Here is a 23,980-nt window from a genome sequence, read left to right on the forward strand (position 1 = left end):
GTACAGTGCATTGGAGGCCTGCCCATCTCTCTTAGAGACTTCAGATCTTCCCTCTATAGTTTAGGCTGTAATGTTCGTTCTCATATTATAAGGTCAATAATATGATCGTTTTTCTGACTGTCTTGGAAGTGAACATATTTGGCAGGCAATTGTTTTTACATTATGTTTCTACTAGTTTAATGATATGTAATAATTCCCAGGCAAAAAGCCAATAACATGAATTAGGTTTTTGGCATTGGCAGTGCATTCCTTTATTCCATAGTGTGTACTGGCATTTAGATCTACGTATCTCAGCACTCTGAAACCCAATATGCAAATTGTTGGCCTAAATGTGTAAATTGTGCAAATTCTCTGAATGTGTCTCAAAGCATCTATAGGGGAATATGCAATCACCAACAGTAATCAGATTATCTCCGCAAGAGTCAGTCTTAACTGTGCTTGTTTCATTGACCATGCTGGCAGTGTGAGTGTGCCTGTGGGGGTGAATAACTGTGTAACTGGACAGGCTGGTTTTCAGACTGTTTTCAGAGAAACCAAGTCGGTTTGTCTTCCTGTACACGGAAAGAAAGGCATGTGAGACGAAGAGTGTTTTATAAAGCTGTTAAATCTTATTAGGAAGAATTCTGGTCAAAGTAACAGCGTGCTAGTCTGTTAGTCTGCACACTGTGTTGTTTGGCCTGTCTTTCTTTCTGTCTGTGTTTCAGTAAACAGATGTGTTTTTACTGGGAAAAACCAAACCCTGCCCCAGACAGCAACAGAGGAGGACATTTGTCTGCTTAATTATTGTCAGGGAAGTGACTGTACTGGAGATGTGTGAACGAAAGCCAAATGTCTCTTTGTGTTTCTTCGTAGACTCCAGAGCCCATAAAATATGTTGTTTTTCACCTCATATGTCACTCAAGAGTTATGAGTCTGAGGTTATAAACATCACTGTTATTTCACACTGTTCTCTTCTATTTGTCCAACTAGGGTATCATTAACACACTAAGACTATCAGCACACCAGGTAGGCCATTAATTATACTGTACAAGCTACATTAAGGGGCAATCTTACTGTATGAAGTTGTTTGAATTTTTTCTCTCCAAAAAGTTGTAATAAAAAATCCCAAACTGTGCTCGTATGGAATCCCATACAGGCCTACTATGGTGTGAGGGGAAAAGTGTTATATGGACCATGAGTTTAGCTGGCTTCTTATATGGTCTTCATTCCTCCCCTACTGTCCCTTTACTGTGATGATATAATTACTTTTTCCCCATTCTCTTTTTATCCAAAATAAAACATATAAAAGAAAGATAAGGATGAGTAAGTTAGATGAGTAAAAAAGCAACAGTCAAACCCAAGTAACTTGATAATGTGATAGAAGAGTATCATATTTGTCTTCTTTGGCCCATATGGAAAAAAATACTTGAATTCCATGTGAACACACGTGATCTAATGTGACGTTAATGTGATAACATGTGAAGCAAAATGTGATAACATAAAACTACACGTGAGCACATGTGAGAACATGATCTCATGTCAAATTAATGTGAAATAAATATGATAATATGTAAAATGTCAACATGTGTTTTTGGAACACTTCACATGTGTTCACATGTTGTCACATATGAGCACATATGTAAGTCTGTAAGTCGCTCTGGATAAGAGCATCTGTTAAATGACTAAAATGTTAAAATGTAAAATGTTTAATGTTGTCACATTGCTTTACATGTTGTCACGTTATCACATTAACTTCACATAATATCAAACCATCCCAAACCATTATAAGAAAAGTAATAAAATAGTATGGGGTTTTAAAGTAAGTTGTACGCTGTTCAGCTAAAATGTAACCCCATCTGGAATTTGAACTCTCAACCTCTGGATTTGAGATATGCTGCTCTTTCTGCTGTGCCACAAAGTCTGCAGCCTTCCCCTACACATTCATTACTTATAATACATCTCTGCATTTAGCAAAGGAGTGCCATCTGCACTGCTATTTTAGTTTTCAGTTATTTTGACTATTCTCAATTTCAGGGTTTTCTGTATAGTTGTCTAATGTTGGTGGGTATTATTTTGTTTTAATGTTACTCCTGAATCACTATGATAAGAGGGTCCTGGGTGGCGTATCGGTCAAAGGCACTGCACTGCTGAGGTGACACTACAGCCTCCGGTTTGATACCAGGCTGTGTCATAACCAGCTGTGACCAAGAGCCCCATAGAATGCTGCACAATTGGCCGAAGGGAGGGTTAAGTGACAAGTAGGTGGCCAGGCGTGTCATGTTTTGGAGGAACCATGACTTGAGCTTTGCCTCTCCTGAGCCCATTGAGGAGTTTCAGAGATGAGCCAAGGGACCTAATAAATAAAATACACTTGTATATGCCTTTTCAGGGTCCAGCCTGGTTAGTACAGGGACAGGAGACCGCCTGGGGAAAAATAATTCTATCATTATGATAAATAGTTTTTCTATAGTGTATTTTTAACAAATCTGATATTAACTTTGAAGTCCAAAACGTAGGAATATTTCTGAAATCAGTTGTTGACACAGACATGGTGGCATATCAGGAAGATCAGAATGCAGTAAACCAAGAGATTGTGAGTTCAAATCCCGGGTAAGGACATGTTGAATATTAGTTACTGTATATATAAACATACATGCACAATGTAGTCAAAGTCTGTTGAATATGTAAGTTGAAAACACTGTATGCCAAACACGCTGTGTGTATCGCAATGACTCATTTCAGTTTGCAGGGCATCACCTGTGAAATCTGATGTGATAATTTGAATCCACATGTGAAAGGTTATGTGATCATGCGAAAATCCACATGTGATGTGTTCCAAAAACACATGATTTCACAAGTGGAAATGTCACACATGTTTTTTCCATATAGAGTGTGGTTAATTTATCCATTTGTCTTCTTACACTTCGAGAAACGCTTAATGAAGAAACACGTTGAGCTTAGGTTAACACAGAGGAAATGGTTTTGCTTTTGTTCATGTCTTCTTAAAGGTTTAAACAGCTGCCGTCTCTTCGCAGGCGCTTTTCTAAAGTTCTGTCGTTAAGGATGACAATAGCGTGCTGCTCTGACAGTGTGCAGGGGGGGTGGGGTGGAGTGTGTGGAGCTTTTTAGTGGACAGGGTGTTGGGTGAATTAAGCGATGTCTAAATACCGGATCCATAGCCTCGGCACGTATGAGCAATATAAATCAACATTACAAGCCCCGGCTTTCAAGACCATGTGTCCTGTCCACACCATCGCCTTTGATCTGGTTAAGCTCGTTATTTACATAGACATGAGCCATGTGGCAATATCAATGAGAGGGCTAAGCACTGGGTAGGGCGCACAGGTGGTGGGTTACGGCGAAAGTGATAAAGAAGCATTGTTCAGTTAAAGGGCAATTCCACCACTTTTAAACCTCATTTTCATTATCTCCAGCACAATACGTGTCAACAGACTGTATGTGATAACAGCACATTTCTTTTGTAGGAAAAAGTTTTGTAGGGAAAAAAAGAAAGTCAAAAAGTTCTATGCAATGACATCATCAAAAGATAAAACATTTTAAAACAGTGATTTTCAAAGACTATGAGATTGGTGGTGATGGGGGAGCAGGATCATACCCTCCTTTGGGCTAGAAGCTCATTGCAGGTTTTGAAAATCATCATTTTATACCTTTAACCCTACCCAGTGATGTCACAGAGAATTTTTTTTAGGACCTTTCTTCTTATCTTTTAAACCATAGACCATAAAAACATGCTGTTTTTCACATATGTAGACACTGGTTTCGTGCTGGAGATGATGAATATGAGGTTGAAAAGTGGCAGAATTGCCCTTTAAGGTGGACTTCAGAGACTGTTCTGATCCCACCATTGCCACCAATATAGTGATTGAGGTGAAGCAGTCAGAGCGGGATTTGAACCAGCAACTGTGCAACCATGTTCTGCGTATGTTTCATACAAATAACCTAATATAACACTGAAGGGCAATTGCTTCTTTGGATACAAAATTATAAGAGAATCATGCTGATATACAAAGTAGGAAGTCAGACACATATTTACTCTCAGTAATCCCAACGTCTAAAAGTGTGGACAAGGTAATCACAATAAAAGTCTTGCAGGCCTCCACCTCCAAGTATAATCAGCCAAAAACATTTAGGCACTATAAATCAAATGTTACCCAGCCTGTTCAGACGGTTAAATAAGGCGTGGCTGTGTAAATGAATACGTATGATTACTCTGTGTAAATGAGTATGTATGATTACTGATGTTTGATCCAGCTCATGATTTGATGGCCTCTCACCTCTCATTTCCCTGTCTCTCGCTGCAGAACATCTGTCTAACATCTGCCTGCCAGTATGACTGGTCCTACTCTTCTCTCCTAGATGAGTGAGGTGTCCTGGGGTGATAAACTATCTCTATCCTCTATCAAAATAGTCTCTCTGCTCTGACTTCTCCTCAGATTCACACCAGAAACTCCCCTAGGAGCACGCACAGCTGTACTCTTCAACTTCATTAATAATTCAAGACCTTCCACAGCCATACATTCTCATATGGAATTGATCCCAGGCCCACTGAAGCAAATACGGGCTTGATTGAGAATTAAATCTAGTCTAAAGTAAGCGCTTGCATCTCGGCCAGAAGTAATGTAGACCTATAGTGCTGTGTGTGCACGTGTGTGCGTGTGTGCATGCACATTAGTGTGTGTATGTGTGTGTGCACGTGTACTGTATGAGTAGGCTTATATTTCCCTCCCTAAATTCCTGCTAAATTACCCTGTACCTCTCATCTTCCTCCCCCTTTCATCCTTTCCAGTGTTAATGTTCTCTCAATAGTATGCAGGGCATGAGCAGGGCATGGACCATGAGATCTATAGCTCCATAGCAATATAAAGCAACCCGCCCTCCATCAATATCTTATCTGGGCCGTTATCTGTCCATATTAAATCAAAACCTAGTGATAACCCACAATGGGCTGTACTGTAAATCATACACACTCACAGAGAATGGCTTGCATCAAGTCAAACAAGACATGATTTCAACATATACAAACCATATGCTGCACTTCTACTGTACTCAGCCTCCGTGCTGTGCTTTATTTACAGTGACTGTGCTGCATATCCTTCCTATCTGTTGGCGAGCCATGTGAACAGAGGAGTATTTCACCAAGATTTAAAGTGGGCTTTCATAATGGTGAGAACAGAGGCCTGCTAATAAGAAATAGCCTTGTCTCTAAAGTAAATGGCTCTGACAAGACACTTGACAGATAGTTTGGATGGCTAAATAGCTGGGTCTGGAATAATACTGTGTTTGACTCGTCCTTTGTAAGCACTATACACATCATACTGCACACGTTAGAAAATCAAAAGTGAATCATAGAGGGAAGCAAATCGTAAAGGGAAGCGAAAACACTTCACAGTTCAGTGCGAGCCAAGGAAAACACATGCTCTTCAGTCAGAGTCATGAAGCAGCAGGAGTGTGTGTTACTGTGTGTTACTGCAGTTCAGCCCAGTCAGTGTGTATCAGAACCACTCTGAGAGAACCAAATGAAAGTCTGAACACATGCTGTAGAACCACATGGAGACTCTTGTCTGTTCTGAACTAATGCTGATGTGCTATTTAAACCATAGAGGTATCACTGAATCTAGACTCTAGAGCCGGAGTAAATGTTTTGACTGTCATCATAATTTCCCCATTGCTCAGTCTGATAAGAAAGACTATGACATTTCATGAGGTGCAGAGAACCTTGCCCACTGTGTGAAGCCCGTGTTTATATATGCGAATGTGTCTGCCTGTCCCATTGACTGAGTGAGCATATATCTGGATATATTAACCTGGTTTGTCTGCCAATCAACTGGGTCTACATCTCTATTCCTGAAATCTTTCTCATTTAATGTCTGAATAAAACGTACATTTTTCTGCATTGTGACTTTAATTGTAAAACATGTGTCCTACATGTCATGATAAGCATTGTAAAAGCACTGTGTATGTTGCAGCCGTGCTTCATAACTGAACCGTTACGGCTCGGATACAGGATATAATTAAACGTTATAAATGACTTAGTCCATTTATTGGCCACATAAAGTTATACAGTTGAAAATGTGTCTGGTTGAATGTGGCCGTGCTAATGCACTCCAGTCAGAGCTGCCATACAAAAAGGTGTCCAGTGATGCAGTAAACCCAGGTTACGTTTCACTACTTGTTACTTTAATTAAAAGGCTCTGATTAAAGTAATAACACAAAGCAAAAGAACTTCAGACACAAGATTCATTTTTGGTATTTAATAAGTAACAAAATCCATAACATACAGTACACACAAAATATCAATGGAATGCCTCTTCTTGTAGACACATGTTGGTGTCCTTTGCTTTCTCTTTTAATAATGACTGCTAGGATTGGAATTCTCACAATGTAACAGGATACATATGTATCCAATCAGATGACACTATAACTTCATGGCAACGGATCAAACAAAACATGTTTGTTACCACAGACAGACAGAAATAGCATAATTTGGTTAGGAACTGTGTGAGTCACACTGTTTTCACTATAATAGCTGGACTCGTGTCTCAGAGTCAGTGACTCTCATTTACAATGAAGCAGCTTCACGAACACAACTTCTGAATCCACAACATATGAACTACGATTAACAAACAAAACTACAGATGTAGGATCTTAAATTGACCAGTTTGTCATAGCAAAATAATCCCGCAGTAACAGGATTTGAATGTTTAGTCCATAGTGCTTGGTCGGTGGTTAGACTATTAGCTAGACATGTAGAGTGCGATACTGTTCATACAGTATATGACCCATTTCAAGAAGCTAGGCGTATGTCATACATCACTACTTCACATAAGAGGTATTTGAAAGTTTATTTTTATTTTTATCAAAATGCGTTTTTTTGTGTGAACTTTCATGTGCCTTAATAACAAATGTGTATGCCATCTGTAAATACAAATAAAATGGTTAAATTACAAGCCTAGTTGTTTTAGCTACGGAAGAAGACCGGAACCTTCCCGCTAGCGATGATTGGCTGAGATAATGAATGGGCTGGACGTGCAGAGAAATGAGTTGGGATTGGTCTGCCATGTAGCATGCTTCTGTCTATAACATGAAAGTGCTGCTACTGCTCTCAACAACATTGCTGCCCAGAATTTATCAGGGGCTATCGACTAAGATCTGTGGAAAAAAGTTGTGATGGACTACTTTCTGCACACGGTCAGTGTGAACTGGAGTGACTTGACACCACAACGGGAAAAATAAGCTGTAGTTAAATACTAACCAAACGGAAAAGACACGCTGCCGTGAAGCGTTCATCCATGCATTTCATCTATGGTGGCTTGCTATGACAATCCGTTTGTACTGTAGCTATGGGTGGGATTATGGTTTATTGTTTAGCTAATTAACTAGCATTCTCACTTCGCAAGAGAATTATATCATGACCGATCAAGTTAGCCAGGTGTGTCTGGGGGTGATTTCATGAACAGACAGTAGTGACCCATCCACTTAGCCAGGTGTGTCTGGGGGTGATTTCATGAACAGACAGTAGTGACCCATCCACTTAGTTAGGCGTGTCTGGGGGTGATTTCATGAACAGACAGTAGTGACCCATCCACTTAGTTAGGCGTGTCTGGGGGGTGTTTATAGCATTTATTTCACATGACCCTTAATTTAGACAAATGTCTGGGTAATCATCAACTTATAATTATAAAATATCATTATCTGGACACTTTCAAAGTTAGGTTAGGATATAGGCCAAGGACTAGATAAAGTGTATTTTTACCTGGAGTTTTTCCTTCTTTTAGGCTACTACTTAAACCACTTTTAGTCTTGGAATCTTTGGTTGTTTACTACACTACCTAACTCACTCTGTTTAGCACATGGCCTCACATGTGAATCCTTAAAGAGATGGGTAGAGCTAAGGCTTAAGAGGGTGTGAACGATTCTGAATATGAGTAGACAAAGAAGAGCTCTCCAATAGGTGTACCAAACCATTCAAGGGCCATTTTCTCAAAAGTGGGGTTACAAGTTTATCAGCTTTCAAAGCAGAATTACTTCCCCATTTCTTTCTCAACTGCAGTGTATGATATATCATTTTATCCAATGTAAAAAAACACAATTTAAAATGTTGTTACATAAGACCAAATCGAGGCGGTGGGTCTCATAACCATGTGTTAGTGGTTTTCAATAAATCTATGTAAATTAATATGTGGTGATTAAGATCCTACATCTGTACATAAACAATGCCAAATTTGAAAGTATTTTATAATATGTACAAAAATACAGTATATAGAAAGTTGAATAATAACAATCTAACAATTATAATATATGTATTTCAATGCCCTTCTAACTATTTACAAAGTGGATTTTGAGGTGTCACACAAGCACACACACACACACACACACACACACACACACACACACACACACACACACACACACACACACACACACACACACACACACACACACACACCTCTAGCAGTTATATAGGACTCTTCAGACAGACAAACTGGAATTGGTATGTCTTGAAGTAGAGAGAGAGAGATTGAGAGAGAGAGTGTGTCTGTGTCGCCATGACTACAATGGCACTACTTCAGAAGCACTTTAGAACAGTCTGTTTGTCAGACAGAGAATCTACTCTTCCACTCAATATAAGTGCTTTTCTCCAGACATCATTAGTTTGAGTTGATAATGGCCTGCAACTGCAGTCCCTCACACCATCCTTATTAGGAATGCACGGTAGCAGGAGAAATACCCAGGTAGCTTCTGTGAGGGGAATGTTGGATTATAAATAATGTTTGGTTTGCTTCAGATGAGGGCACACATACTTGTGGCAGTAATGAAGTTTGTGTACAGCCTAGGCTTTGGGCAAGGTTATTTGTTATGCTCTAGTTGTTAAGACACATATTTCATTTTGTTCTGATGTGAGGGCCCAAATTTAGCCTATATAGGTTATCATGGGTTACTGCATTTTAGGTCATTTCAATCATTTTGGGTCAGATGGACAGACTATGTTCTAGAGTTCTGTGATGTGTTCTGAAGTTCCAGGGTGTGCTCTAGATTTCAGTCTCAGATCTGTGGTGGGTTCTCCACGGCGACGGCAGAGTACTCTGTCTCAGAGACGTGGGGCTGCTCTATGAGCCTGGTCAGGCCTGTACGTGTTGAGTACTTAAAGATAAAGGCCTTCATCAGGTCATAGCGATAGTTCCTGTTGATGAAGTTGTAGAGGATGGGGTTAAAGCAGCAGTGGAGCAGGGACAGACACTGGGTGAGGTGCAGGGCCACGTAGAGGGCGTTCTCCAGCCCACAGCTCAGAGGAACCAGGCCCAGCAGGGAGAGGGCATCGGCCAGGAGCACTCCGTGGTAGGGCCCCCAGCAGCCCAGGAATACCACGGTATAGGCCAGGATCACCCTGCGACTCACACGGCGATCCTGCTCCACCGCCGAGGAGGAACAGGAGGAGGAGGAGAGGGCTTGGGCCAGGAGGGCATAGGCCAGAGCGATGACAGGGAAGGGTAGAACGAAACCAAGCAGGATGAAGCTCAGCTGAACTCCCACCATCCACTCCCTGGAGTGTTCCTCTGGGTACACCGGCCTGCACAGCACTACCTCCCCGTGTGATGACCTCACCGCCTGCAGGAAGTAGGTATCGGGCAGGGAGGCCACCAGAGCCAGGAGCCACACCCCTACGCACACGCTGCGGCGAATCAGCTTCCGGCGTCGGCCCCCATTCTCACTGTTGGCGGGCCGCGTCACGCTCAGGTAGCGGTCGACACTCATGCAGGCCAGGAAGAAGATGGAGCTGAAGAGGTTAACGGAGAAGAGCAGGTGGGTGAGCTTACACGCCACCTCGCCGAAGGGCCAGTGGCCGTGCTGCGCCAGGGAACTCACCCACACAGGCAGCGTGACGCACACACACAGGTCAGCCGCCGCCAGGTGGGCGATGTAGAGGTGGGTCTCGTGGCGAGGGGAGGAGCTGGAGGTGGTGCGCTGGGAGCGGACATTGACCCAGAGGACGAGGCCGTTGGCGGCCAAACCGACCACGAAGATGAAAATGTAAAGGATGCACATGGAGTGGAGCAGGGCGCTGCGGTCGAACGCTGTTGGACACCCGACCATCTCCACACGCGTCCCGTTCTCCAGGAGGCCCGTGAGGTTCAGGTCCTCCCAAGTGTCCAGCAGCTCAACCAAATCAAAGCTGCTCATCCTTCTGCTGGGAACGATCACACACACCTCACGGACCTGGGATCTGTAGAGACAAGAAGGCAGCAGCCCATCATTCCTGATATCACTTGGTCTGTTTGGAACTAAATATCAACATAAAATGCCGTCAGAAAGTATTCATAACCTTTGACTTGATCCACATTTTGTTGTGTTACAGCCTGAATTCAAAATGGATTAAATCGATTTTTTTCTCTCACCCATCCATACACACACAAAACCCCAAAATGAAAAATCAAAAACATGTTTTTAGAAATACTTGCAAATGCATTGAAAATAATATACAGAAATATCTAACTTACATAGAGACCAGTCAAAAGTTGACACACCTACTCATTCAAGGGTTTTTTCTACATTGTAGAATAATAGTGAAGACATAAAAACTGTGAAATAAAACATATGGAATCATGTAGTAACCAAAGAAGTGTTAAACAAATCAACATATATTTTATGTTTGAAATTCTTCAAAGTAGCCACCCTTTGCACACTCCTGGCATTCTCTCAACCAGATTCACCTGGAATGCTTTTCCAACAGTCTTGAAGGAGTTGCCACATATGCTGAGCCCTTTTTGGCTGCTTTTTCTTCACTCTGCAGTCCAACTCATCCCAAACCATCTCAATTGGGTTGAGGTTGAGTGATTGTGGATGCCAGGTCATCTGATGCAGCACTCCATCACCCTCCTTCTTGGTCAAATAGCCCTTATACATCCTGGAGGTGTGTTGGGTCATTGTCCTGTTGAAAAGCAAATGATAGTCACACTAAGCGCCAACCAAATGGGATGGTGTATCGTTGCAGAATGCTGTGGTAGCCATGCTGGTTAAGTGTGCCTTGAATTCTAAATAAATCACAGTGTCACCAGCAAAGCAACCCCACACTATCACACCTCCTCCTCCATGCTTCACGGTGGGAACCACACATGCTGAGATCATCGGTCAACTTACTCTGCGTCACACAAAAACACAGCGGTTAGAACCAAAAACCTAAAATTTGGACTCATCAGACCAAAGGACAGATTTCCACCGGTCTAATGTCCATTTCTCGTGTTTCTTGGCCCAAGCAAGTCTCTTCTTATTGGTGTCCTCTAGTAGTTATTTCTTTGCAGCAATTCGACCACGAAGGCCTGATTCACGTAGTCTCCTTTGAACAGTTGATGTTGAGATGTGTCTAATACCTGAACTCTATTTGGGCTGCTCTTTCTGAGGCTGATAACAAAAAAATAAACGTATCCTCTGCAGCAGAGGTAACTCTGGGTCTTAATTTCCTGTGGCGGTCCTCATGAGAGCCAGTTTCATCATGGCGCAACACATATGGAATCATGTAGTAACCAAAAAAGTGTTAAACAATTTGCCTTGATGACAGCTTTGGACACTCTTGGCATTCTCTCAACCAGCTTCATGAGGTATTCACCTGGAATGCATTTCAATTAACAGGTGTGCCTTGTTAAAAGTTAATTTGGGGAATTTCTTTTAGCCAATCAGTTGTATTGTGACAAGGTAGGGTTGGTATACAGAAGAATGCCTTATTTGGTAAAAGACAAAGTCCATATCATGGCAAGACCAGCTCAAATAAGCAAAGAGAAACGACAGTCCATCATTACTTTAAGTAATGAAGGTCAGTTAATGCAGAAAATTTCAAGAACTTTGAAAGTTTCTTCAAGTGCAGTCGCAAAACCATCAAGCACTATGATGAAATTGGCTCTCATGACGACCGCAACAGTTACCTCTGCTGCAGAGGATAAGTTCATTAGAGTTACCAGTCCCAGAAATTTCAGCCCAAATAAATGCTTCACAGAGTTCAAGTAACAGACATCTCAACATCAACTGTTCAGATGAGACTGCAGAAATCAGGTCTTCATGGTCGAATTGCTGCAAAGAAACTACTGCTAAAGGACACCAATAAGAAAAAGAGACTTGCTTGGGCCAAGAAACATGAGCAATCTGTCCTTTTGAGATTTTTGGTTCCAACCGCCGTGTCTTTGTGAGACGCAGAGTAAGTGAACCGATGATCTCTGCATGTGTGGTTCCCACCATGAAGGATGGAGGAGGTGTGATGGTGTGGGGGGTGCTTTGCTGGTGACACTGATTTATTTAGAATTCAAGGAACACTTAACCAGCACGGCTACCACAGCATTCTGTAGCAATACGACATCCCATCTGGTTTGCGCTTAGTGGGACTATCATTTGTTTTTCAACCGGACAATGACACAACTCACCTCCAGGCTGTGTAAGGGCTATTTGACCAAAAAGGAGAGTGATGGAGTGCTGCATCAGATGACCTGGCCTCCACAATCACCTGACCTCAACCAAATTGAGATGGTCTGGGATGAGTCGTACTGCAGAGTGAAGGAAAAGCAGCCAACAAGTGCTCAGCATATGTGGGAACTAATTCAAGACTGTAGGAAAGCATTCCAGGTGAATCTGCTTGAGAGAATGCCAAGAGTGTGCCAAGAGTGTGCAAAGCTGTCATCAAGGTAAAGGGTGGAAACTTTGAAGAATCTCAAATATAGAATATATTTTGATTTGTTTAACACTTTTTTGGTTATTACATGATTCCATGTGTGTCATTTCACAGTTTTGATGTCTTCACTATTATTCTAACATGTAGAAAATAGTAAAAATAAAGAAAAACCCTTGAATGTGTAGGTGTGTCCAAACTTTTGACTCATACTGTAAGTATTCACACCCCAGAGGCAATATATGTTAGAATCACCTTTGGCAGCTATTACAGCTGTGAGTCTTTCTGTGTAAGTCTCTAAGAGCTTTGAACACCTGGATTGTAGAATATTTGCACATTATTCTTTAAAAAATTCTTCAACCTCTGTCAAGTTGCTTGTTGATTATTACTAGACAACAATTTTCAAGTCTTACCATAGATTTGCAAGCCGATTTAAGACAAAACTGTAACTAGGACACTCAAGAACATTCAATGACGTCTTGGTAACCACTCCAGTATACAGTATATTTGTCCTTGTGTTTTCGGTTATTGTCCTGCTGAAAGGTGAATTTGTCTCCCAGTGTCTGTTGAAAAGCCGACTGAACAAGGTTTTCCTCTAGGATTTTTCCTGTGCTTAGCTCTATTCCGTTTCTTTTTATCCCGTCCGCCCCAAAAGAAACCTTGTCTTTGCCGATAACAAGCATACCCATAACATGATGCAGCCACCAGCATGCTTGAAAATATGAAAAGTGATACTCAGTGATGTGTTGCGTTGGATTTGCCCCAAACATAACACTTTGTTATCAGGACATAAGGTACATTTATTTGCCACATGTTTTGCAGTTTTACTATGGTGCATTCTTGCAAACAACAAAAATGTTTCCATTCTGTTATTTAGGTAAGTATTGTTGAGTAACTACAATGTTGTTGATCCATTCTCAGTTTTCACCTATCACAGCCATTAAACTCTAACTGTTTAAAAAAGTCACCATTGACCTCATGGTGAAATCCCTGAGTAGTTTCCTTCTTCTCCCGCAACTGAGTTAGGAAGGACGCCTGTATCTTTGTAGTGACTGCGAGTATTGATACACCATCCAAAGTGTAATCAATAACTTCACCATGCTCAAAGTGATATTCAATGTCTGCTTTTTGTTTTTTACCCATAGGTGTCCTTCTTTGCGAGGCATTGGAAAACCTCCCTGGTCCTTGTGGTTGAATCTGTGCTTGAAATAAACTGCTCGATTGAGGGACCTTACAGATAATTGTATGTGTGGGATATAGAGCAGAGGTAGACAGTCATTCAAAAATTGTGTGCAATACTATTATTAAAAACAGAGTGAGTCCATGCAACTTATTACGTGACTTGTTAAGCTAATTTTTACTCCTGAACTTATTTAGGCTTGCCACAACATAGGGGTTGAATACTTATTGACTCAAGATATTAAGGCTTTTCATTTTTTATTAATTTGTAAAAAATAACTTTGATATTATGGGGTATTGTGTGTAGGCCTGTGCCACAAAATCTTGATTTAATACATTTTAAATTAAAGTTGTAATACACCAAAATGTTGTGTGAATTGGGGTGCGAATACTTTGAAGCCACTGAACATCCCAGTTAGCACATAACGTTCTGGGAACCGTATGTTTCTTAGAGCGTGGTTGTCCTATGGTTTTTTTTGCATACGACCTTCCCACAACATTCTGGGAACGTGCAGGATTGATACCCAGGGAGTACATAACATTCTGAGAACTATGTGTTTCTTAGGTTGGAATTTCTGTACTTCTGCATAACGTTTCCTACAGGCTTCCTCACGGTTCTATTTAAATGAATGCTCTCAAATTGTTCCAATAACGATAAAAAAACATTTTCTGTGGGAATGTTTTCTACAGGTTTCCTCATGGTTCTAATTAAAGTAAAGTTCTCAGAACATTCAGAAAACGTTAAGAAACAACGTTTTTCTGAGGGAATTTCAGCACTTCAACAAAATGTTTTCCACAGGTTTCCTCACGGTCAAGTCATCTTCTCAGAATATTAAGAAACCTTTCCAAAAAAGCCACAAGAAACATTAGTAACATTTAAAAACATATATATACATCAAAAAAACTCCCTCTATCCTGGCCGTGCCCACTAATTGACCACACCTGATCTTAATGAGTGCTTGTTTTTTTTAAATGGGGTCTGTTTGAATAGACTAAAATGACCAGCTTCGTAAGAGTTAAAAAACATGGCATGCTAGCTCCATCCTGGTGGCGCAGTGAACTAATTTCATGGATAAAGAACAGAAGATGTAATCACTGGTCACTTTAATAATGGAACACTAATCACTTTAATAATGCTTACATAATGCTTTACTCATTTCATATGTGTATACTGTATTCGATTCTAATGTATTTTAGTCAATGCCACTCCGTCATTGCTCGTCCCAATATTTATATATTTCTTAACTCCATTATTTTACTTTTAGATTTGTCTGTATTGTTGTGAATTGTTAGATATATTACTGCACTGCTGGAGTTAGGAACACAAGCAATTCGCTACACCCACAATAACATCTGCTAAATATGTGTATGTGACCAATAAAATTTGATTTGATTTGAGATCATAGGTTTGAATCTCGCTGACGACGTTCCACAATAAAAAAACGTGTTTGCATGATTAATGCCTAAGCAAATTAATTTCCATGTGTACTATGTGTGCTTGGAGTTCAAAACAGTTAACCTAAGCTATCAGTAATATTGAAATATTTAGTGAAAGTTAAATTAGTTATTCAAAAACCTTCAAATAATCTTAACATTTCATTCAAAACATTCACAACATTTAGAGAATGTTATTTAATAAACTTCAAAAAACCTATAATTTCCGTTATCCGAACATTAATAAAACCTCCTAGGAAAACCTTCAGGGAGCCATAGTAAAATGTTCTCAGAACCCCACTGCAACGTTAAAATGCATGTTCCCAGAAAAGGCTACATTTTCTCTTCCGTTCTCTTCCGTTTAAAAATCTTTATGTTTTAACGATCAGGAAACGTATGGCTTCGTTCCCAGAACCAATGGGAAACCAAAAACGTGCGTTCCCACAACTTCAGAGGAAACAATGTGCTAGCTGGGATGTCTCTCAATCTGTCTGTTTGGAACCAGGCATCAACATACATACAACATGTCACAGTAAATGTTTGAATTATATTTAGTAAGTGCTGCCCGGAGTTCCCTTGGCTTTTCATTAATGAGACCTCAACCAATCAGTCTATTTCTGGGGCAGAGTGAGATCAGAAAATCAATTTACTTCTACACAGAGCACTGCATTCTATGGTATTAAGTTCTACGCAGAGCACTGCATTCTATGGTATTAATTGCTACACAGAGCACTGCATTCTATGGTATTTACTTCTACAGAGAGCACTGCATTCTATGGTATTAAGTTATACACAGAGCATTGCATTCTATGGTATTTACTTCTACAGAGAGCAGTGCATTCTATGGTATTTACTTCTACAGAGAGCACTGTATTCTATGGTATGTTATGAGATCCAATAATCATCCAAATGAAATGTACAAAAAAACAACAGCTTTTTATGATATGCCACCTGATCCCAAATAATGTAAATGTAGTTAGCTCTTAAAAAACTGCTTTATGAGTTCATAAAGACTGTTGTTTTGGGATGATTGAGGAATGACTGAAAACTTTTATGTCCAGTCAGAGGGCAGCACCAGCTACAGTATGTTTAGTCCCAAAACAGATCACATGTGAGGCAATAGGATCTGGATCCAGTGTCAGTCGTAATGGTAAACCTGATGTCGCTTTAAAAACATGTTTTCCATTGATGTGCATGCAAGGAAATATTTTCCCATGTGCCACTGCTCCTCCAGAAATAAAGCGCGGGAAGGAGAGAGAAGACAGATTTGTTATAACCACAACATCATCTGAAAACATCTGAGGCTAATCATATACATTATACAAACACACGCAAAGGGATCCTACACACTCATGCATGCACATCATGTACACATATGGACACACACTGCTCTCTGTTTTATGTATACCAGGGTCACAACACAACCTCTGACCTCTCTGTACAGTATGTCTGATTGGTCATTTTACGCTCTAGCTTGATGTCTCTCTTCCCATGACAGACACAACATGAGGAGTGAGAGGTGAGGGGTTAAAGGTGAAAGGTCAGACATGAGCCATCAGTGTTTTAATACTCCTGTTCCTTATGATTGACATGCATGTCCACAGACTGTGAGACATCAGAGCGGGGTTACCGAGGGGTTTAACTAGAAACGGTCCAGCCACGGTCAAAGACAGGTCTGCGACCGCTGGGCGATACAGCAGGTTAAAGTGCATTGAAACGTGACCGCTTAGAGCAGCTGTGCGTGTGAGCTCAGTGAGAGTGTGTGACCGCATGGCCCATGCCAAACTGTCTGTGATTCCACAGGAGACCATGTTGACAGTGGAGAAGGGAGGGCCTATCTGGCTGAATGTGTTGTTGCACATGTCTGTAGCAGTGGCCCATAGGCGTGTGTGTGTTATGACTTCCTCTAGTTTCAGCTGATTCTATCAGTGATCAAGGAGCTATTCAGTTGATTGCTCTTTTCATTTTTATTTGGCCCTTCACCCCTGGCACACAACCACTTGCCCTTTACTACAGTAGAATTTTAATTTTCTGTTTTAGAGGGATGGTGTAGTAAAACTCAGGCCCTCATACATAAGTGTCCCTGTAATTCACATCTATTATATGGTAAACAGAAACACCTGAGGTGCCAGCTCACGTCACATCTCTCTGATCCATTATCCCCTTCACACTCAGCCCATCTGATAACACACACACACGCACAGCAGCAGAACACTGCACTGATAAGCACTCCCTTTCTGTCTGTCTCTCTCTCTCTCCTCATCTCTCTCTCTCTCTCCTCATCTCCCTCTCTCTCTCTCTCCTCATCTCCCTCTCTCTCTCTCCTCATCTCCCTCTCTCTCTCACATTATCTGCCCCTCAAACTCTCATTACAAGTAACTGGGGAATACTCAGATCACAAACCTTTAGTTTCACCATACTCCAAATACCCAATAAGGCCGAGCTGGTTGCAACATAGAACATGAGAGCCTGTATGAACATGAGCATTATATGTTCCCCCTGACTAGCTCTGACTTTGCTGATTTACTATGGAAAAATGTATACTATGACTGAATGTGGTTGTCCCACCTAGCTTAAGATGAATGTACTAACTGTAAGTCACTCTGGATAAAAGCATCTGCTAAATGACTAAAATGTAAATGTATTATATTATACCGTGAGGTCTGTGGTATAGATGTAGGATCATAATTTGAGCCACTTTGCTACAGCAGGAAAATAATCCTGCAGTAACAGGAAATGTGAATTATTATGTGGATTATAATTAATTGGCAATTTTGTAGGGGTTGATACATTTTTCGTAAGGGAATATCAAGTCTGAAATTTCAATGTGGAAATTACAAACTTTACAAGCCTTTTTAGACCTCAAATACACTACAAATTTGCAGGGAAGATGATGCATGCATTCCAATACTGGACAAATAGGGAGCAATGTTTTCATGTGTTAATCCAAAACCAGAGAATGTTGCAGGTTGGTTTAGGCTTTTGTCTTGCAAAAGAAATGACTCAATGGAGAGGGGTCAAGGGAGGGCCCACAAACGTCCCTATAGCTGTCAGACCCTATATGAGATGAGGAAGAACAACTTTTTCGCTTTGGTTACATATTTGAATATGGGGAACATTCGTACCCAAGCGCATTTATTTGCACTTTTCTAGCGCATTTGCACATTTCTATGGTATTACATTATCCATGCGTCACAATGCTTATATTTAAAATATATTTAAATTGTATGAGAAAATATGTATATGCTAGGGAACGGATGAATTTACATCAGTGAGAAACACACACTTATGTAGAGTTACAATACCGAGTTGTTCTTTATATCCGTACATTGCCATTACGCGCGAGAGAGCACTGAAATAATCCGACGTGACGCTCTTGTAGCCTATCTGAGAACACATTCAATTCCGTAAACCATGTTTAAATCTGCCCTGAAAAGAAACCACATTCCTTATCAAATGCCAGGAGACTCCGTGTGTAACCTGGCCGCGTTTATTGAACAGGCACTGCTAATCCGCGCGCCCCGCTGCGAAAGCCGATGGCCCTTTCTATGGATGGAACGACTTGAGGACATCAGAGGCCAGTAGTCACATCAGGATAATGTTTTAGCCAAAACTCAACACGCAACAATGCACCATTAGCTGAAACGTAAAATTTGCTATCGGCTATCCACGAAACCGAAATGTTAGGAGTGCAGTTGTTTGGCCCGCAACCTCTTGTTATGGAGATGCTCCTGTCAACTGGTTTACCTAGAAACTAAAATGAATGTAAAATAAAATGTCTTACTTGTAATTGAGAAAAAAATGCTTTAGCGTGAGCTCTTCGATGAAATCGCACCGCTTCTCCTGGGCGAAGGGGTGTCCAGTTATGCTTTATCCAAGATAGGGAGAGGTGGTGGTTGTGAGCGCTCCGCTATCTGATTCGAATGAGTGGGTGAGTACCCAGTGTCTCTTTCCTCCCAGCGATAGTGAACCTGGCCTCGTGCCTCCCACTGCACTTGTTAATATAGGCCTAACCTACTGCGTAGGGATACGCCTCCCAAGGCAGGTCCCAAAACACATTCATTGAAGTTTCTGCCAAGAGAAAAACAAAGGCGTCTGATTTTTCACTTTGTCCCACAAACAATTGCCCAATAGTCGAAACACGTTTGTGCTTCATGCAAACAGGTGGATCTATTGTGTGCAGACTGCCAAAGAGAGATGATAAAGATTGACTTAGTAGACAGTCATTACCTGAGATAGGTCTATGATAGAAATCAATAAACTACTATTGTGCACATACAGTTTAAGTCAGAAGTTTACATACACCTGAGCCAAATACATTTAAACTCAGTTTTTCACAATTCCTGACATTTAATCCCAGTAAAAATGCCCTGTCTTAAATCAGTTAGGATCACCACTTTATTTTAAGAATGTAAAATGTCAGAATAATAGTAGAGAGAATGATTTATTTCAGCTGTTATTTCTTTCATCACATGCCCAGTGAGTCAGAAGTTTACATACACTCAATTAGTATTTGGTAGCATTGCCTTTAAATTGTTTAACTTGGATCAAATGTTTCAGGTAGCCTTCCACAAGCTTCCCACAATAAGTTGGGTGAATTTTGACCCATTCCTCCTGACAGAGCTGGTGTAACTGAGTCAGGTTTGTAGGCCTCCTTGCTCGCACACGCTTTTTCAGTTCTGCCCACAAATTTTCTATAGGATTGAGGTCAGAGCTTTGTGATGACCACTCCAATACCTTGACTTTGTTGTCCTTAAGCCATTTTGCCACAACTTTGGAAGTATGCTTGGGGTAATTGTCCATTTGGAAGACCCATTTGCGACCAAGCTTTAACTTCCTGACTGATGTCTTGAGATGTTGCTTCAATATATCCACATAATTTTTCTTCCTCACGATGCCATCTATTTTGCGAAGTGCACCAGTCCCTCCTGCAGCAAAGCACCCCCACAACATGATGCTGCAACCCCGTGCTTCACGGTTGGGATGGTGTTCTTCAGCTTGCAAGCCTCCCCCTTTTTCCTCCAAACATAACGATGGTCATTATGGCCAAACAGACCAGAGGACATTTCTCCAAAAAGTACGATCATTGTCCCCATGTGCAGTTGCAAACCATAGTCTGGCTTTTTTATGATGGTTTTGGAGCAGTGGCTTCTTCCTTGCTGAACAGCCTTTCAGGTTATGTCGATATAGGACTCGTTGTACTGTGGATAAATATACTTTTGTACCTGCTTCCTCCAGCATCTTCACAAGGTCCTTTGCTGTTGTTCGGGGATTGATTTGAACTTTTCACACCAAAGTACGTTCATCTCTAGGAGACAGACTTCCTGAGTGGTATGACGGCTGCGTGGTCCCATGGTGTTTATACTTGCGTACTATTGTTTGTACAGATGAATGTGGTACCTTCAGGCGTTTGGAAATTGCTCCCAAGGATAAACCAGACTTGTGAAGGTCTACAATTTTTTTCTGAGGTCTTGGCTGATTTCTTTTGATTTTCCCATGATGTCAAGCAAAGAGGTACTGAGTTTTAATGTAGGCCTTGAAATACATCCACAGGTACACCTCCAATTGACTCAAACTATGTCAGTTTGCCTATCAGAAGCTTCTAAAGCCGTGACATCATTTTCTGGAATTTTCCAAGCTGTTTAACGGCACAGTCAACTTAGTGTATGTAAACTTCTGACCCACTGGAATTGTGATACAGTGAATTCTAAGTGGAATAATCTGTCTGTAAACAATTGTTGGAAAAATTACTTGTGTCATGCACAAAGTAGATGTCCTAACCAACTTGCCAAAACTATAGTTTGTTAACAAGAAATTTGTGGAGTGGTTGAAAAACGAGTTTTAATTACTCCAACCTCATTTTAGAGAATTTTGCAGTACGTCCAACCGGCCTCATAACCTCAGACCACACGTATGGCGTTGTGTGGGCGAGTGGTTTGCTGATATTAACAATGTGAACAGAGTGTCCAATGGTGGCGGTGGGGTTATGGTATGGGCAGGCATAAGCTACGGACAATGAACACAATTGCCTTTTATTGATGGCAATTTGAAAGCGCAGACATAACATGACGAGATCCTGAGGTCCATTGTCGTGCCATTCATCCACCGCCATCACCTCATGTTTCAGCATGATAATGCACGCCCCGATGTCGCAAGGATCTGTACACAATTCCTGGAAGATGAAAATGTCACAGTTCTTCCATGGCCTGCATACTCACCAGACATGTCACCCATTGAACATGTTTGTGATGCTCTGGATCAACGTGTAAGACAGCGTGTTCCAGTTCCCGCCAATATCCAGCAACTTCGCACAGCCATCGAAGAGGAGTGGGACAACATTCCACAGGCCACAATCAACAACCTGATCAAGTCTATGCGAAAGAGATGTGTCACGCTGCATGAGACAATTGGTGGTCACACTAGATGCTGACTGGTATTCTGATCCACGCCCCTACCTTTTCTTTTAAAGTATCGGTGACCAACAGATGCATATCTGCATTCCCAGTCATGTGAAATCCATAGATTAGTGCCTAATGAATTTATTTCAATTGACTGATTTCCTTATATGAACTGTAACTCAGTAAAATCTTTGAAATTGTTGCATGTTGCATTTATATTTTTGTTCAGTATAAATAATACAGTATTTATAAAGTCAGGTGCAGTGTTCTTTTTTTTGTTGTCATTTATATTGTTGTTCCCCAGCATTCAGTCTCATTCTGAGCACCAGCATATCCTCTTGGAACGGGCACAAAGCATTGTGGGAGCCGAATGTGTGTTGACTGAGTGCTCACCTGCTTCTCTGTCCCCTATACAGCTGGGCTATCTGTCTAAACAACCAATCACAAAGCATTTAGGCCCCAGTCCATTGTAATAGCCCAGTTTGAGGCATTGACTGTGAAGGGAACTGTGTCTTGAAATGATGCCATCGTTCATTTGACAAATAAGACTGTCAGAGATATATATATATATATATATATATATATATATAGACCATCTGATCAAATATGAACTTCTGTCATGATTTCACAAACAGGCTGAGAAGATAGATGTCTGTAAACAAAGCTTATTATATACGTCTATGAAACAAAGTACAAAGGAATACTATCTTCCACATCATCAATAAACCAAGCAGACCTAGATATTTAACACACGCTCTCATAACGATACAATTAGTCACAGATTGCAGTTACTCTCAGTACATGATTAGACTAATGATACCAATAAATAGTAAAAGCTACAACAACAACATTCATTATGATAATACGCCCTCTATTCAATGATCTCTCCTCTGAAATATGACTATTACGTCACATGGCCACTGATCTCTAATCAGGGAGTACTCTGACCTCATAAAGGACCAATAGAGTGGATGCAGTAGTATTGTTTCTGTGCGGGTTGAAAGGGAGTCCCCAGTACTCACGCATATCCATTGTCCTCGGTATCAGGGGGGGATATAGGAAGTGTATTAGATAAGCATCCGTGGTCCTTAAACCGCTGCCAACCTCTGTTCTGTTCTACAGTAACCATCACACACACAGAGAGAGAGAGAGAGAGACCGGCGGACAAAGTGGTTCCTCTGAGACCCCGGCTGCCAGGCTGGATGCTTGTGTGTGTATCTGCAAACGTCTGTGTGTGCGTGTGTGTGTGTGTGTGTGTGTGTGCGCATCCGTGTCTGTGCGTGCAGCTGCAGAGCTAAAATAACAATTCCCACAGTACTGTGTATTCAAAACATTCCAAGCAACAGGTGTATTAATACCTAAAGTCTAATGGACTAAACCGGCCTCTGATATTAGAAGGGTAGGCCTACCATACACAAACAGCAATCAGGGACACAGAGAGTTTCTTTTCTCCTTTAGAAGACAAAAGCCATACTAATTTGTCACTGATTATTGGTTAAAGGTTGAACACAGCATGTGTTCCTGTAAGGGTTATTTACCAGTCTTTAATCCAGTACAGAAGGTGACTGTTATGAGTCCTGTGGGGGGGCTAGATTACTGTAATACGTATTTAATGAGGTATCCTGGGAAACCAAAGCTGCTCTTTCTGTAATCATAACTGAGTGTGTGTGTGTGTGTGTGTGTGTGTGAGAGAGAGAGAGAGAGAGAGACAATCAGAGACAGAGACAGAATAGGAGACAGAGACAAAGAGAAATAGAGCGTGGTGTCTCAGTCTGAGTCCAGGTAACTGTTTATTTCTCAACTGGCTTATAAGACATTCTTTCTGTTTGAGTTCACTTATACACTGTTTAAATAGGAGCTGTTCTGATCTGTGGTCTCGTAGTTCAGTTATGTTCAACAGTGGACAGGGTGGTCACTGTAAACAGTCCTCATGTTGCACTGCTCAGGGTCATCATGGACTGGCCTCACACAAAATGAAAACAAAGATTTAGAGATAGGGAGAGATGGAGGATAGACAGCAAGACACAGAAACCAGAAAAAGAGGCAGAAAGAGAAAAAGTGAAGAACCCTTCATATTAAGTCCTCTTCAGTCTGGCATTGTCCTTTTACCCTGTACCCAATAGGAGGGCTGAGAGAGAGGTACTCTATTTTAGTGAAAATCTCCATTCAGAAGGTCCCTCTCCAACCCCAAGTACATTATTCACACTGACCCTCTCTTTCCCCTTCCTAAACCCCATACTCCTCACCCTGTCTCCACCCTCACTATGCAATTACCTCACCACAAAAAGCCTCACCCCCTCTCTACCTCCCCATTCTCCAC

The 23,980-nt window shown here is 41.2% G+C and overlaps 1 protein-coding gene across 1 annotated transcript; it reads right to left on the reverse strand.

Annotated features, from left to right (window-relative positions):
• Positions 1 to 8,217: 8,217 nt before the first annotated feature.
• On the reverse strand, positions 8,218 to 19,258 carry LOC115155796 (atypical chemokine receptor 3). Its single transcript, XM_029702750.1, has 2 exons — positions 19,047 to 19,258; positions 8,218 to 10,222 (listed from the first exon to the last, which is right to left on the reverse strand). Exon 2 carries the CDS (start codon positions 10,177 to 10,179, stop codon positions 9,043 to 9,045), a length of 1,137 nt encoding a protein of 378 aa, XP_029558610.1. The 5' UTR covers positions 10,180 to 10,222; positions 19,047 to 19,258; the 3' UTR covers positions 8,218 to 9,042.
• Between the last annotated feature and the right edge of the window lie 4,722 nt (positions 19,259 to 23,980).

This window comes from Salmo trutta, chromosome 20 (genome assembly GCF_901001165.1).
Source record: "Salmo trutta chromosome 20, fSalTru1.1, whole genome shotgun sequence".
NCBI classification, from domain to species: Eukaryota; Metazoa; Chordata; class Actinopteri; order Salmoniformes; family Salmonidae; genus Salmo; species Salmo trutta.

Coding starts and splice junctions, on each gene's coding strand:
- LOC115155796 (XM_029702750.1), bottom strand. CDS start 10,179: ATGAGCAGCTTTGATTTGGTTGAGCTGCTGGACACTTGGGAGGACCTG.